The 13,972-nt window shown below is 45.9% G+C and overlaps 1 protein-coding gene across 2 annotated transcripts in view; it reads left to right on the forward strand.

The window, feature by feature from the left end:
- Kiaa0319 (KIAA0319 ortholog) overlaps window positions 1-13,972 on the forward strand; it is a 59,698-nt gene that overhangs the window by 10,825 nt on the left and 34,901 nt on the right. For both annotated transcript variants that reach the window (XM_021215830.2, XM_029547283.1), the window contains exons 3-8: window positions 394-1,169; window positions 1,706-1,895; window positions 6,481-6,579; window positions 8,122-8,219; window positions 9,772-9,859; window positions 12,545-12,637. In XM_021215830.2, coding sequence (XP_021071489.1) covers window positions 394-1,169; window positions 1,706-1,895; window positions 6,481-6,579; window positions 8,122-8,219; window positions 9,772-9,859; window positions 12,545-12,637 — 1,344 coding nt within the window. The remainder of the gene's footprint in view (window positions 1-393; window positions 1,170-1,705; window positions 1,896-6,480; window positions 6,580-8,121; window positions 8,220-9,771; window positions 9,860-12,544; window positions 12,638-13,972) is intronic.

Below are 13,972 nucleotides of genomic sequence, written 5' to 3' on the forward strand. Positions count from 1 at the left end.
TGTGTGTGCGTGTGTGTTACATTCTCCATATGAGAGAAAGTCCCCCTATGAAAGTCTCCATATGAAGGTCTATCCCCCTTCTCTGCCATTAGCCTCTTCCTCCCCCTCCTTTCAAACCCTCCCTCTTCCTGTAGTCTCCTTTCTACTTTCAAGTCATGCATGTGCATGTAGCCCACCTATGTTGGCTTCCAAGTTCTCAAGGATACCTTGAACTCCTGGTCCTCCTGCCTCCACTTCCAAAGTGCTGGGATTATATCCCAGGTGTCCGAGGCCGCTTGGATATTTTCCCGAAATCTTTATGGGTCATTTGTTGTTTCTTCTTTTGAGCTCTGAGCAGTTCCTTTGTCTGCTTACCAATCTGACTTTTGAATCATGTACCACTCTGGTCTTCAGGGGGCAGCTCTCAGCAGTGCTCTGAGGGAAGAACTTACTCCGACGCCATCATTTCACCTAACCCCGAAACCATCAGAATCATGCGGGTGTCTCAAACCTTCTCCGTGGGGGACTGCACGACCGCTTGCTGTGACTTGCCCACCTGTGACCTGGCCTGGTGGTTTGAGGGCAGCTGCTATCTGGTGAACTGCATGCGCAGGGAGAACTGCGAGCCCAGGACCACAGGCCCCATCCGGTCTTACCTCACTTTCGTGCGCAGACCTGTGCAGAGGCCCGGGCAGCTGCTGGACTATGGAGACATGATGCTGAGCAGGGGCTCCCCTTCAGGAGCTTGGGGAGACTCCCTTGAGGATCTCAGGAAGGACTTGTCCTTTCTTGGCAAAGATGGGGGACCAGAGGAGACCGCTGAGTACTCAGATGAATATAAGGAACTGGAGCGGGGCCTCCTGCAGCCCTCCAACCAACAAGACCCCAGAGGCAGCGCAGAGTACCCCGACTGGAGCCTGCTGCCCAGCAGCGAGGGAGGTTTCAATGCTTCAGCAACAGGAGACAACTCAGCTGCTTCTACGGAGAAGCTGCAGGACCCCACGCTCCACCCACTGGACCAGGAGCAGCTGCAGGCCCTGAATGAGTCGACTTGGTTCCCTACACCCGGGCACTCTACAATAAGCAGTGTGTGGCCTTCCTCTGCGACCCCATTACCTACAGAAGAGGGACTGGAAGGAGAAGAGACTTTACAGCTCCAAGAACAACCGAGCAATAGCTCTGGAAAAGAGGTGGGTGTGCCTGAGATGTGCTGGGGTAGGCAAGGGAAGGGGCACAGGGCCAAGCTCTGCCAGACTCTTCGAGGCTAGAGGAGCGCAAGGAGGTTTCTTCTACAGGGCACGACCTCAGGCCGTTGTCAGAGGATGAATGGCTGTCAGAGCCTCACCGGAAACAGAACAGCATTCTTTTGCTGTGCTTCCTTCTCTAAGCAGGCAGTTTGGAAAGAATATAGAGCTTTTGCTTTCTAGGCTATCAGGCTATCTACCTAATGGTGCCGTTGAGTACACTGATTAATTATAGGAGCCTGCACCACCTCATAGCTCTGTCTTCTCGTATCGGAGGCATTGGTACTGTTCATGAGTGTTGTCAGCCCGATGACCCGACCTCTACCCGATTCTACCTCCCCCTCACCTGAAAACCATCCCATGGGGATTAGGGTTTAAGTGCACGGATTTGGAGAGGGTGGGCACAAACAGTCCATTGCTAAGCCTTCCTAGTCTTCATTTTTTTTTCCATAACAATATACCCTTGTTAATTCATCCCACAGGTCCCAATGCCTTCCCATAACCCTTCCCCCGCCAGCTTGGAGTCTAGCCCAGCCACGATGGAAGAAAGCTCCAACTTTACAGTCACACCACAGAGCAGAGAACATAGCACCCCGACATTTCCTACCAGTACAGTCCTCCCTGGGCTGACCCCACCTGCGTGGCCCTTGTCACCTACTGCTTCCAGGACAGGTAACTTTTGAAAACTATAATTAGATGACACGTAAAGAATCTAGTGATGGCAATGTTTAAGGTTTTAGTCCTCCCTTCAGCCCCAGCCTTGAGGCAAAACAGTCACAGTGCTATATAACCAGAGGAAAAAGATGAATTGCACGCGGCCTTTTCCCTCTGTGGCTCTGCAGAGCAAGAGAGGAGACTGACAGGTACAAAGATGAGGCTGATACTCAATTGAAAGTGGCGTGAGAGGATGCTACAGCAGCAGAGGAAGGTTGCCTGACCTACCAGGAGTGCCAGGAAGCCTTTCTGGAGGAGGGACTGGCAGGTTAGGGTGAACCAGCTCACATGGGTCTAGCCTGTTCTATAGTGGGAGCAGCGCATGCTCTAGCAGGACTGAGTGTTGTATATATTTCTGGTTAATGAACTTTTAGCAAGAACACAAGGCAACTGTATTTCTATCTGGGGTGATCTCAATGGGGGAGATAAGGGAACTGCAGAAAGCCTGTCCTGATGCTGGAAGCAGAAGAAACATGATAGATCAGAAGGGCCTGCAATGTTCCCTAGTTTCTAATGCTTCTTTCCATGGGAAAGCACTCGTCTTGAGAATGTTGATTTCTGCATCTCAGCACCATGAGTGATCTCAAGAGAGGTCAAGACTCAGAGCATTTTGGAAGAACCAAAAGGAGATTTTGGTTGGCTAGAGCTGGTTTTGTGAGTAGAGAGGGCAAGATAGGAGTCTAGAACAGAAAGCATTGTCTAGATTAGTGCCAGGAGCCATTAAGGAGAAGCTTAAAACTAGCAGGCGATCTTCCTGAGATGGTCCCACCATAGACTATACAGTTAATGATGGATTTGCTTCTTCAGACAAGGCAGAGGAGATGTGATTTTAAGACTGTTTCCTGCTATTAATATGCTTTGCCTGTCATTATTAAATATGTATAACAATCACTAGGTATTAGCAGATTTTGAGTGATGCTATATAGACGAATAGATGATTTCTTAATTCTTAATGATGGTTCTATAAGAATTCCTAAAATTATATTAGTAATTATTGAGCTCTTTTATAATAGGACTGCTTTTTAAGTCCTTTCTGATGTCAAAAGTACATTGAGAACTCTGCCAGTCTTCAAATGTCACCAGTTAATTGCTTCTGAGATAGCAAGAAGGCATCTGTGACTTAGAGCACATGTCAAGAAGTTGTAAAACAATAAACTAATGGTCATACAAAGGGAATTGTGGATTTACTCTAGGTTCAAGGACAGAAGATAAAATATTGACTGGGTTTATTTATACAAAACTTCACTAATAACTTAGTCACAAAAGTTATGTTTTTTAATTCTCCATGAACTTGTAGAGCTTGTGACAGATGATGAATGTTTAGCCAAATAATTACTCCTAATGGATATGCATGTAAACATTCTCTGTTTTAAACTTCCTACTCAATTTATGATTTCAATTTATGTTTGAACTTCTAGTGAACTTTTGTAAAAAAGGGATGCTTGGAAAAACCATGTGCTCTGTTCTCCTAGAAAAGGTACAAAAAGACTAAGATTATAACATTGGAGGTTATAACATTGGGAGTAAGGCATTGGGAGTGAGGGCATTGTTACATCAGAGCAGGAAGAGAGAGCAAATTAGAAGGAGAATGCAGAGTGGAATAACAAAAATTATAAGGCAACTTAAAATATTAAAAGCAATATGTAGAATGCGGAGGGAAAGGAGAAAAAAGAAGAAGCTGTAGAGAGAACAGAAGGAGCAGGCAGGCTTCTCCTTACCATGTGTCTTAGTCAGGGTTTCTATTCCTGCACAAACATCATGACGAAGGAGCAAGTTGGGGAGGAAAGGGTTTATTTGGCTTACATTTCCATACTGCTTTTGATCACCAAAGGATGCAGGACTGGAACTCAAGCAGGTCAGAAAGCAGGAGCTGATGCAGAAGCCATGGAGGGATGTTCTTTACTGGCTTGCTCAGCCTGCTCTCTTATAGAATCCAAGACTACCAGCCCAGAGATGGTCCCACCCACAAGGGGCCTCTCCCCCTTGATCACTAATTGAGGAAATGCCCCACAGCTGGATCTCATGGGGGCATTTCCCCAACTAAAGCTCCTTTCTCTGTGATAACTCCAGCTGTGTCAAGTTGACACAAAGCTAGCCAGTACACCATGGGACAGAACAGTTCTTTTCTTAATAGCAAGGCGGGCTTAGTCTTACTAAAGAGAACAAAGCTTTCTTCTTACAGACTTGGTTTTAATTCATTTAGCAATAAAAGCGTAGAAGTCTTTTCTTTCTCTATGCAATAAAGATTGGAGCTCATTTTTCATCCAGAATGAGTGAGTTCTTTTTGCATTGGTGCTTGGTCTTTTGCTTCATACACATATGTAAGTATGGATGTGTGTGTTTGTATGGCTGTATATGTAATTATGAGATAGCATGTAAGCTGGACCCAACTGGTTTGAATAGAGATTTATGAATGTGTATGCATGAATTTGTATATGAATTTATGTGCGTTTAATCCATATTTGCTCATGTAGATATTTTTCCTTCTAAGAGTGTGATTCTCTTCTCTTGGTTCAATAGAAGTTTATTGCTCCAAACTTCCCTCTAGCCTGACAAGCAAGAGGCATCTAGACAAGAGGGGAAAGACTCTAGCAATTAATTCTTTACTTAATTCCCCGATACCCCTTTTCTTAAAGAATTTTAATAGGAAACTTTTTAGAGAAAACATAGAAATAAAGGTTGAAATCACTTTCCTTTTTTTTTTTTTTTCTATTTAAATTTGAAATCACTTTTCAGTGTGTCTCTTTTTCTTCCCGGGACTTCAACTAGCAGGCAGGGAGTGAAAGCTGTGCAATTGTTCCTGTAGAGACAGAACAAAGGCTACTTTACTTAATCCCCTGGTGTTTTATGATGAGGTGCTAAATACCAGAGACTGCAGCTTTGGCCTCAGTGGAACTCAGGCAGGTCTACTACAAAGTGACTTAGACTTAAGATAGGTGTTATACAGCAACTCTAAATATCTGTAAGATCAAGTCTTACTCCTGTTGATGCTCTGCCCCCTCGGCCGCCTCAAGAGGAACCGAGAAGAACAAAGAACAGCCAGGCTGCCCCTGTCCCCATCCCACCCCAGATTAGGTTCCATGAGGTGGGAAGACTTTAACTGTGAACAGCACCACTCCATGAGCCAGGGACTGGATGGCACCAAAAAGGAAAAGTGAGCACCAGCATTCATCCCTCTGCTTCCTGGCTGTAGACAGGGCGTGGTCAGCCGCCTCCCGCTCCTGCTGCCTCTCATTCTCTGCCCAGATGGACTGGACCTGCCCACACTGTGAGCAAAATAAACCCTTCCTTCCTTCCTTCCTTCCTCAAGTTGCTTCTGCCAGGCATTTTGTTACAGCGACAAGAAAATTAGATAAAAACCAGAACAGGTCCAGAAGGCCAGTGGGGGTTAATGCTTCCAACACCAACTTGAATATGAGGGTGGCTATAGCTACAGCTCATTTCAAAGGGTGTAGGTGAGTGTGAAGGTGCAAGTCTGTCACCCAGCACTTGGGAAATAGAGGCGGGAGGACCAGGAGTTCAAGATGATCCCTGACAACATACAGAATAAGAGACCAGCCTGATACAAGATTCTGTATCAAATAGTAGCAATACCACCGTCACTACCCGCCATAAAGGTTCAGCTACATTTGAATCCTGACTGGTCCTACTCAGTTTTGATTCCCTGATGCTCCCTAACCTCCAATTTATTGACTTTGATCCTGAACTTCAGTGAGAAGAGGATTGTGGTGAAAGAGAAGCTGTGTAGAGAAGAGAAAGCTGCCCAGAGTTTGGGATCCCTGGCTGCTAATGGTGATATCAGAATATCGGGGTATCTTTGAGAATGATACAGCTCTTGATAAGCTTGGATGGGGGCAGGAGGGGCCAGAGTCGAAGAAAACTCAATTCAAATAGTGTTTTTCTGAACCAAATTATGAATGACAGTGAAACTAATGCCCAATTGAGGCAGCCCTACGAAGGACCACAGTAGGACGATATCGACGCCGTTCAGGTTGTACGGTGAATGAGCTCTGCTGCATTAGTAGGTGACTGCTTTTGATGAGAGTTAGTGTCCCTGCTGCTGCTGGAGTTAAATTACCTTCTCATACTGAGCTTGCCTGGATTTCCTGTTGGAAAAGCTCCAAGAGGCAAGGCCATTAGCAGCCACTTATGAGGAGCTGCCGGATCCGAGCAGCGTGGCTAATGATGCTGAGACACTTATGAACACTCTTGACCTTTCTGTAAGTAAGGACCGCTCATCAGAGAGTCAGGGAAAAAAAGCTGGTTGCAACAGAGAAAACAGTAGTCCTTCACCTATTGGTAAAACTGCCACCCAACACACCGGCTCATTCTGGATGATTATTTTCTTCATGGTGCCAACTCTTGTAGGAAGTTTTAAACTTGCGAAGCCTGTCTTGCAGCATAACAGAGCATACTGGCCCAAGGTGGGATGCTTTAGGTAACATTGTATGAGGAGCGATCATTCTAAGAACAGGTATATTTCTAGAGACATGGTTAATACTGTATTGGATAATGGCATGCACTGTTTCTATTGAACTTTTAGTAAAGGCGCTTGCCGTGTCTGCTGGAGATAACGTAGTACTAACCTTACCGGACAGAGAAGCAGAACTGAAGGCCTCTGTTGAACCAGCGCCCCCTACAGGTGAGAGTCTGGTATTCTTGGGTGACTCAGAGACTGGTAGAGCTGGGGCATTCTCTCCCAGGGCAGGTCACTACAGACCATGGGCCAGATGCCTTTTCTCCACAACATTCCACAATGGAGGATGGTCAAGTTTTACCGAGGTAGCATAAATGCAGTAGTTGTCTAGGAAGTTACATATAGTTCATAAGCTTTAACTGGTCAGGTTGGAAGGACACAATGTTATATCACAGAGGAAGCGTTGCCACATATAAGACCGTGATCTGTCTGTGACAATCCACGGAGGCCAGGAAGATTCCAGTGTGAGGAGAGGGACTGACATGCAGTGGGAGGCTTGCTTGCAGATGCTGTAGTCTTAACAACACAGCTGAGAGGCTCTCAAAATACTCCAGACCAGCTGCTCAAAGATGTTCAGGGGCCAGGGAGGTACCTCGGACAAAGTGCTTGCCACAGAAGCCTGAGAATCTGTGTTCAGATCCCCAGATGGTAGCATGTATCTATAATCTCAGCACTCCTGTGGTGCAGTGGGAGGAAGCAATAGACTAACCAGCCTGGCCTTTACAGAGGTGAATGGCAAGTGATCCCGTCTCAAACAGGTTGGAAGTAGAGGACTAACACCCGAGGCTGTCTTCTGACCGCTACACACGTGCCATGGCACAACTACATTTACACTCACACACACTCCATACATACATATTACACACACACACACACACACACACACACACACACACACACACACAAAATACCCCACACAGACATTTAAATACAGTGCCAACGTGTGAGTGCTTGCTTTCCATTCACCCAGTGGCCCACTATTCCTGAACCATCCCTACAACCTGTCAGCTCAATTCTCACTCAGGTCACATGGGTCAAAACTTCATACACAGAGGCAGTCATGCCTGTCAGTTGCATCTCAGTCCTCGAGATGAGCTGAGACACTACCCTGCTATCAAAAGGCTTCCGACAACTTCAGTTCAAGAGACGCTCAAGTAACATTGTGTCTTTAAACAAACCCCTATAAAACCCAAGTGAGCCGAAACCTATTTGCCTTTCATCAAAAGGAGAAAAGATACAGTAAATTATGCAGTTTAAGTGTGTGTAGAGCTGGGTGTGGCTCTCCACACCTTTGATCTCAGCACCATGGAAGCAGAGACGGTCTGATCTGGTGAGGTTGAAGACACTTTAGTCTACTATATAGTGAGTTCCAGGCCAGCCAGAGCTCACAGTGAGAGCCTGTCTCAAAACGACCACAAGAAGGAATTATATGGATAATCAGGTGTTGGCAAGAGCCCAGAAGGAAGTTTTCAAATGCTGACAGTGAAGTTGGGAAGGTTTAACTTTTAGTCCCTATTTTCTATCATTTGTGTACTTTCAATATCAGGTTGTTTTTTTGTTTGTTTCTCTTCATTTGCCAAAACACAGCGACCCTGGGGATGAGGGTTGGAAGCAGAGCTCTGTGTCTCTATGGCAGATGATGATGTTGGTTTAAAGCAGTCACCTCTCGGATCTGATAAGCATTCGTGTTTCTGATTTTTCCCTCAGATACAACTTACTCCTATGAGTGGAGTTTAATGAGCCACCCAATAGACTTCCAAGGTAAAATCAAACAAGAAAACAAGCCGACCCTTCACCTCTCTCAAGTAAGTAACAAGGCAGGTTGCACAGCTCAGGCTCTACTTAGCAAAGTCTTGACTGTTGAATGCAGAATTCCCTCTTTGGATTAAGAGTGGATGAAGAAGCCAGGCCCGATGGATGGCATGTGCCTGCAGTTTTATCTACTTAAAAGTGAGGCAAGACACTTGGGAGGCAGGGGCAGGCAGATTTCTGAGTTCAAGGCCAGCCTGGTCTACGGAGTGAGTTCCAGGACAGCCAGGGCTATACAGAGAAACCCTGTCTCAAAAAACCAAAAAAATAAAAATAAACAAAATAAAAAAATAAAAAAAAAAAGTGAGGCAAGAAGATTGTTTCATCCTAGAAGTTCAAGGTCAGCCTTGATGACAAAATCAGGTTTCCCATTTCAAAACAAAAAACAAAAAAACAAAAAAAAACCCAGAAATTTATAATTAAATAAAACTCAATCAGGCAGATGGATGATTAAATAGGAGACATTCAGCAGCTTTTCTTCATTTAAATTGCTTGAAATAGTAGCTCTGGAGAAAGAGGCTGGAGGTTGGGTGTCGCTACCGTCTCCGACAAGCAGAAAAGAAGCGACGAAACCGATGTCCTTCTCAAAGCAGTTTATTCAGGAACATAACTATGTGCACTAAAAAGATCCCCCGACCTCTCTCGGCCATCCTCTTTTATACCCTCTAGTCCACTCCCCATCACCCTATTCCACGTAGGCACAGTTCATTGGCACAGGACTACATTCGTCACATTTCGTCGTGGTGCATCTGTGCAGTGCAGTTTAATGGACGTGGCTATCTTGAGGGATATAAGGAAGTCAGCTGTTAGCCTTTAGACTTGGCGGCAGTCCTGGGCGCCATCTTGGGGCTGCGGCCAAACCCGCTCCTCACAGTTGGGGGCATGCTATGTGGTGGGTTCAAAGCCTGGGTCTAATTCTTTCAGTCTTTACAGTGTTAAAGATATCTCAGGTGTCCACCAGGTATGTTCTGTTCTAGTTCACAAGGTGCTTAGATTGTCAAATACTGCTCCACATAAGAAGACACGTACCACTTCCTTGGCTCCAAGAGGAAGCTTGGGGTCTGGTTTCTTCCTGTTCAAGGCTGTACCAATCCCAGTGCCTTACCAGCTCACATCATTGCTGTGTGACCGAGCTATTTCTCCAAGTGTGGTACCCAGCCCTCTGCCAGTAACACATGTTAGAAATCTGTGACCCCAGACCCTGTTGCTGATCAGTGTAGAGTCCCTGCTGAGTATATGTGAGCCCCTGGGCTCCCTTGCTGCACTGACCCACTCCCACTCCACAAAAACCAAAGTCCAGCATGAATCCATACATGCCCATCTGAGGGCTGCTGTCCTTGGCTGATTTGAAGCCTGTGACATCTGTTACTAAGCAAAAGGCCTATGTAGTAACTTAATATCTTAAGAGTGCAGCTCTCAAATGTGTAGCAGTCCTAGACAGACTAAAATGAAGCTTTCTCCCAAGCCTTTGGGACATTGTAGCCTCTTCTCGGAGGCAGATGCCCCTGTCTTTAGATGTTTACCTGTGTGTCTGTTTTCACCTTGCAGTTATCTGTGGGACTCTACACCTTCAGAGTGGCTGTTTCTAGTGAGAATGCATTTGGAGAAGGCTATGTCAATGTCACGGTTATGCCAGGTGGGTCTATTGGGTGAATGGCATCTTGGCTGTGCTAGTCTCAAGTTCTGGCACCTGGATGACAGGGAGGTATAGACTGATGACATGACTGCCCCATGGAATGGTGGAGGGGAAAGACTTTACTGTAGAGACTGATGGAATCTAGAAGCCAGCATGGGCTTTGATATGCTGGTAGGGATCACAGGTAATCATATGTCCCTTCTGCCAGAGGTAAAGGGACCTTTTGGTAGAGGGGAACTGGCTTCCCAAGTTCCTGAGGAATACTGACTTCCATCTAACTACCAGAAATCTTATAGCTCAGGTTGAGCTCATTTTTGGATATTTGGACTGCCTTTTGGAGTTTGGACCAGACAATGTTTTAACACACACACTTTTATTTTTTATTTATACAAGTTAGACTTGTGTAGTCATGAAGAGACATCATGACCAACTCTCATAAGGCAGCTCTTATAAAGGGAAGCAGTTAATTTAGGGCTTGCGTTCAGGTTCAGAGGCTTAGGTCATTATCACTGGCGGCATCGAGCAGGCAGGCAGGCAGGCATGGTGTGGTGCTGGAGGAATGGCTGAAAGCTCTGCATCCTGACCCACAGGCAGCAGGTAGGCAGGCAAGGTGGCAGGTAGGGAGAGGGAAGGAGACTGGGCCAGGAGTAGGCATTTGAAACCTCAGTGCCCACCCCTCCAGTGACACAGTGGCTTCTTCCAGCAAGGGGACACCTACTCCAACAAGGCCACACCTCCTAATCCTTCTCAACAGTTTCTCTCCCTGGTCACTGCAGGGATGAGGTGTGGGGGTGGTGGTGTCCCCAATGGAGGAGTTAGAAAAAGGACTGAAGGAGCTGAAGGAGTTTGCAACATCATAGGAAGAACAATAATATCAACCAACCAGACCCCCACAGAGCTCCCAGGGACTAAGCCACAAACCAAGAAGTCCACATGGTTCCAGGTGCATATGTAGCAGAGGATGGCCTTGTCAGGCATCAATGGAAGGAGAGACCCTTGGTCCTGTGAAGGCTTGATGCCCCAGTGTAGGAGAATTCGAGGGCGGGGTATCACCCTCGGGTGAAGCCAGGGGGAGGGAGGATGGGATAGGAGGTTTCTGGGAGCCGGGGAAACCTTGAAATGTAAATAAATTTAAAAATTAATAAATAAAAGAAATGTGGACAAATAAAATACACATATGTGAGCCGTTGGGAGCTATTCTCATTAAACCACCACAGGCACCATTGTAGAGAAAACGTGCACCACAGGCACCATTGTAGAGAAAACGTGCAAGGGTTAGGTTTGGTCTTTTTGTTTCCTTTTGCTTTTTTTTTTTTTATTTTTTTAAATAACTCAAGCATTCTCTTGTCATGGCCACTCAAGTATATGCGGTAACTGCGTGCTCTTCTTGAGTGATGACAAACTGTCCCTTGGCCCTCCCGTCTAACGCTTACTCTTTCCACTTTCTTTCCTCATGATTTAGCTTTCATGTAGGAGCGTGGATATTTCAAAACGCTTTCATCTGTGCACCTAAAGAGTCAGGGGGCACATGTATGTCATGGGCTGATTAGCAAGCCCGTCCCTGGGTCATAATTCAGTGTTGTGGATTGATTTGAGCAGGTGACCTTCAGTCCCGATGGGCACACCCTGCTCTATCTACGTCCTGGCTCCCCGGTTTCCACTTACCCATCAGTTCAGCTGAGCCTGTATCAGCATGTCAGCAGAAACTCCACCTCCCTACCCATCTCTCTGGTGGCCAGGAGCTCTACCTAAAACAGCTGAAGTCTAGTGATAGTGGAAGTACCTTCAATCAAAGATTTAAGATCCTATTCATGATCTGAGAACGTAGCTCAGTTAGCAGAGAGCTCTTGCCCAGCACAGAATACACCTGCATTCACCCTGTGATTCTAGCACTGGGGAGGCACAGACAGGGGCATCAGGACTTTAAAAGGTCATCCATAGTGAACTGCAGGCTACCCTGATGTCTTAGTTGGGGTTTCTATTGCTGTGAAGAGACACCATAACCAAGGGACTTTTAATTGGTGACTGAATCTGAAAGTTACAGTTTCAGAGATTCAGTTCGTTTATCACCATGGCGAGAAGCATGGCAGCTTGTAGGCAGACATGGTGAGGGAGGAGGTGAGAGTTCTACATCTTGATCTGCAGGCATCACGGAGAGACTGTGTTCTGCAGGCAGCCAGAAGAGGCTCTTACTCCACACTGGGCAGAGCTTGAGCACAGGATACCTCATAGCCTGCCTCCACAATGATATACTTCCTCCAACAAGGCCATACTTCCTCCGATAAGGCCACACCTCCTAAGATGGCCTGGCATTGAAACACATGAATCTCTGGGGGCCAAACTTATTCAAGCCACTACTCCTGGGATTAAATAAGGCCCTGCAATCTAGTCTCCCTTTTCTGTAACCACAACACATATTCTTTGACTTACCCCTTGAGTCTGGCTTTACCCATAGAATTGTAAACTGACAGACAAGTTCAAAATCCACGGGAGGGGTTTGACAGTTTGGGGGAGTTTTCCACAGTTGAGACCCAGCAAGGTGTGGAGGGGAGGAGAGGGGCGGAGGGTATGTGTGAATGCCTCTACAGGATGTTTAGAATAAGCATTTAGAAAGAGGGTGCCCTTGTGCGTGTCTGACTGGTGTGTGAGGTGTAGGCTAAGTTGCTGTCTTTTTTTGTTCCACAGCTGCGAGAGTCAACCAGTCACCTGTAGCTGTTGTTTCTCCCCAGATACAAGAGCTCAGTGTACCTTTAACCTCTGCCCTGATCGATGGCAGCCGTGCGTATCCTCCATGTTCGGTGGTTTCTGTTTGTTTGTACTGTCAGATTGAGTGCTTTGTGTCAGGGCCAAGAAGGCTTACGGGGACACCATGATAAGCTGGGGTTTCTTTTAGCTTCCTGTGCTAGGCTCCTCAGCTCCCAGTTGAGAGTGGTAGCATACCTGTAACCTTCCTGTCACCCTAGCACTTGGGTGCCAAAGGCAGGAGGGTCAGGAATTCAAGGTCGTCTTCAGTGACTTAGGGAGTTCCAGGCCAGTCTGGGATATCTGAAACACTGTTTAAAACCAACTACAAACAAACAAATACAATGTTCATTAAGGTCAGGTATTTGATTTGTAATTTGAATAATTACTAAGAATTCTTTTGTGAATCGTGTAGCAGTTGTAAGACCAGCAATTGGACAGAGCCTTTCAGTACAAATGAGGTTGGCTTCCGTGACAGTGGGTAGCATTTCACTTTACTAATTTAGTCAGAGTTTATTAAGTAGAGGATAAGGATGGTGTAACTTTGGGTGTCCAGACAAATGCGAATCTAGTGTTTGACTTGGTTTAACAGTGTAGAGTGCTCTGCAACTGTTCATCCAGTCACAAGGTTAACCCCACGGCAGGCTGAGAGGGAAAAGGTGTGGTCATACCTGTTGCTCCAGAGGGTTGCTCTGTCTACTGGTCTGCGGATGAGGATGTGACAGCGATGCGACTGCTCTCATCTATTCAGTGTCATGTCTACATCCTCCCCCTTCTCCAATGTGAACGTACAGTACATTTGGTCATTTGTTTGCTGGCTTGCTTTCTCATGCAGCTCAGGCTATTACCACACTTGCTATGTATTTAAGGTTGACCTTAACCTCCTGATGAGCTTTTGACCCCTTCCCAAGTTCTGGGAATATAGACACATGTATCTCCATGCCTGGCTGACAAAGGACACTTTAAATGGAGATGATTGTACAAGAAAAGGCCTCACAGTGTTTATTTATTTATTTTTTAAATCTTTTGATTCCAACAAGATTAGTTACAAAAATCATACAGGATTATTAGTCGGCCACATAAACTCATTCCCTAAACGAATTTGATGAAAAGCCAGCTTCCTTCTAGGCCTATGGGTCTATATGGCACATTGCTGCTCTCTTTTATTATTTGTTTGTTTTTGTGATATGGAGACTGAACCCACCATGCCTTTATAGATGTAGCCTGTAATTATAAAAAAAAACAATCCATGCTATGGGTGGCTTGGCACCAGCAGTCTCTGTCCCTAGTCCAGTACATAGCCAGAGACTGAGACTGTGTGTTTTTCCTCTCTCTCTCTCTCTCTCTCTCTCTCTCTCTCTCTCTCTCTCT

Source organism: Mus pahari, chromosome 16, assembly GCF_900095145.1.
Source record: "Mus pahari chromosome 16, PAHARI_EIJ_v1.1, whole genome shotgun sequence".
NCBI lineage: Eukaryota > Metazoa > Chordata > Mammalia > Rodentia > Muridae > Mus > Mus pahari.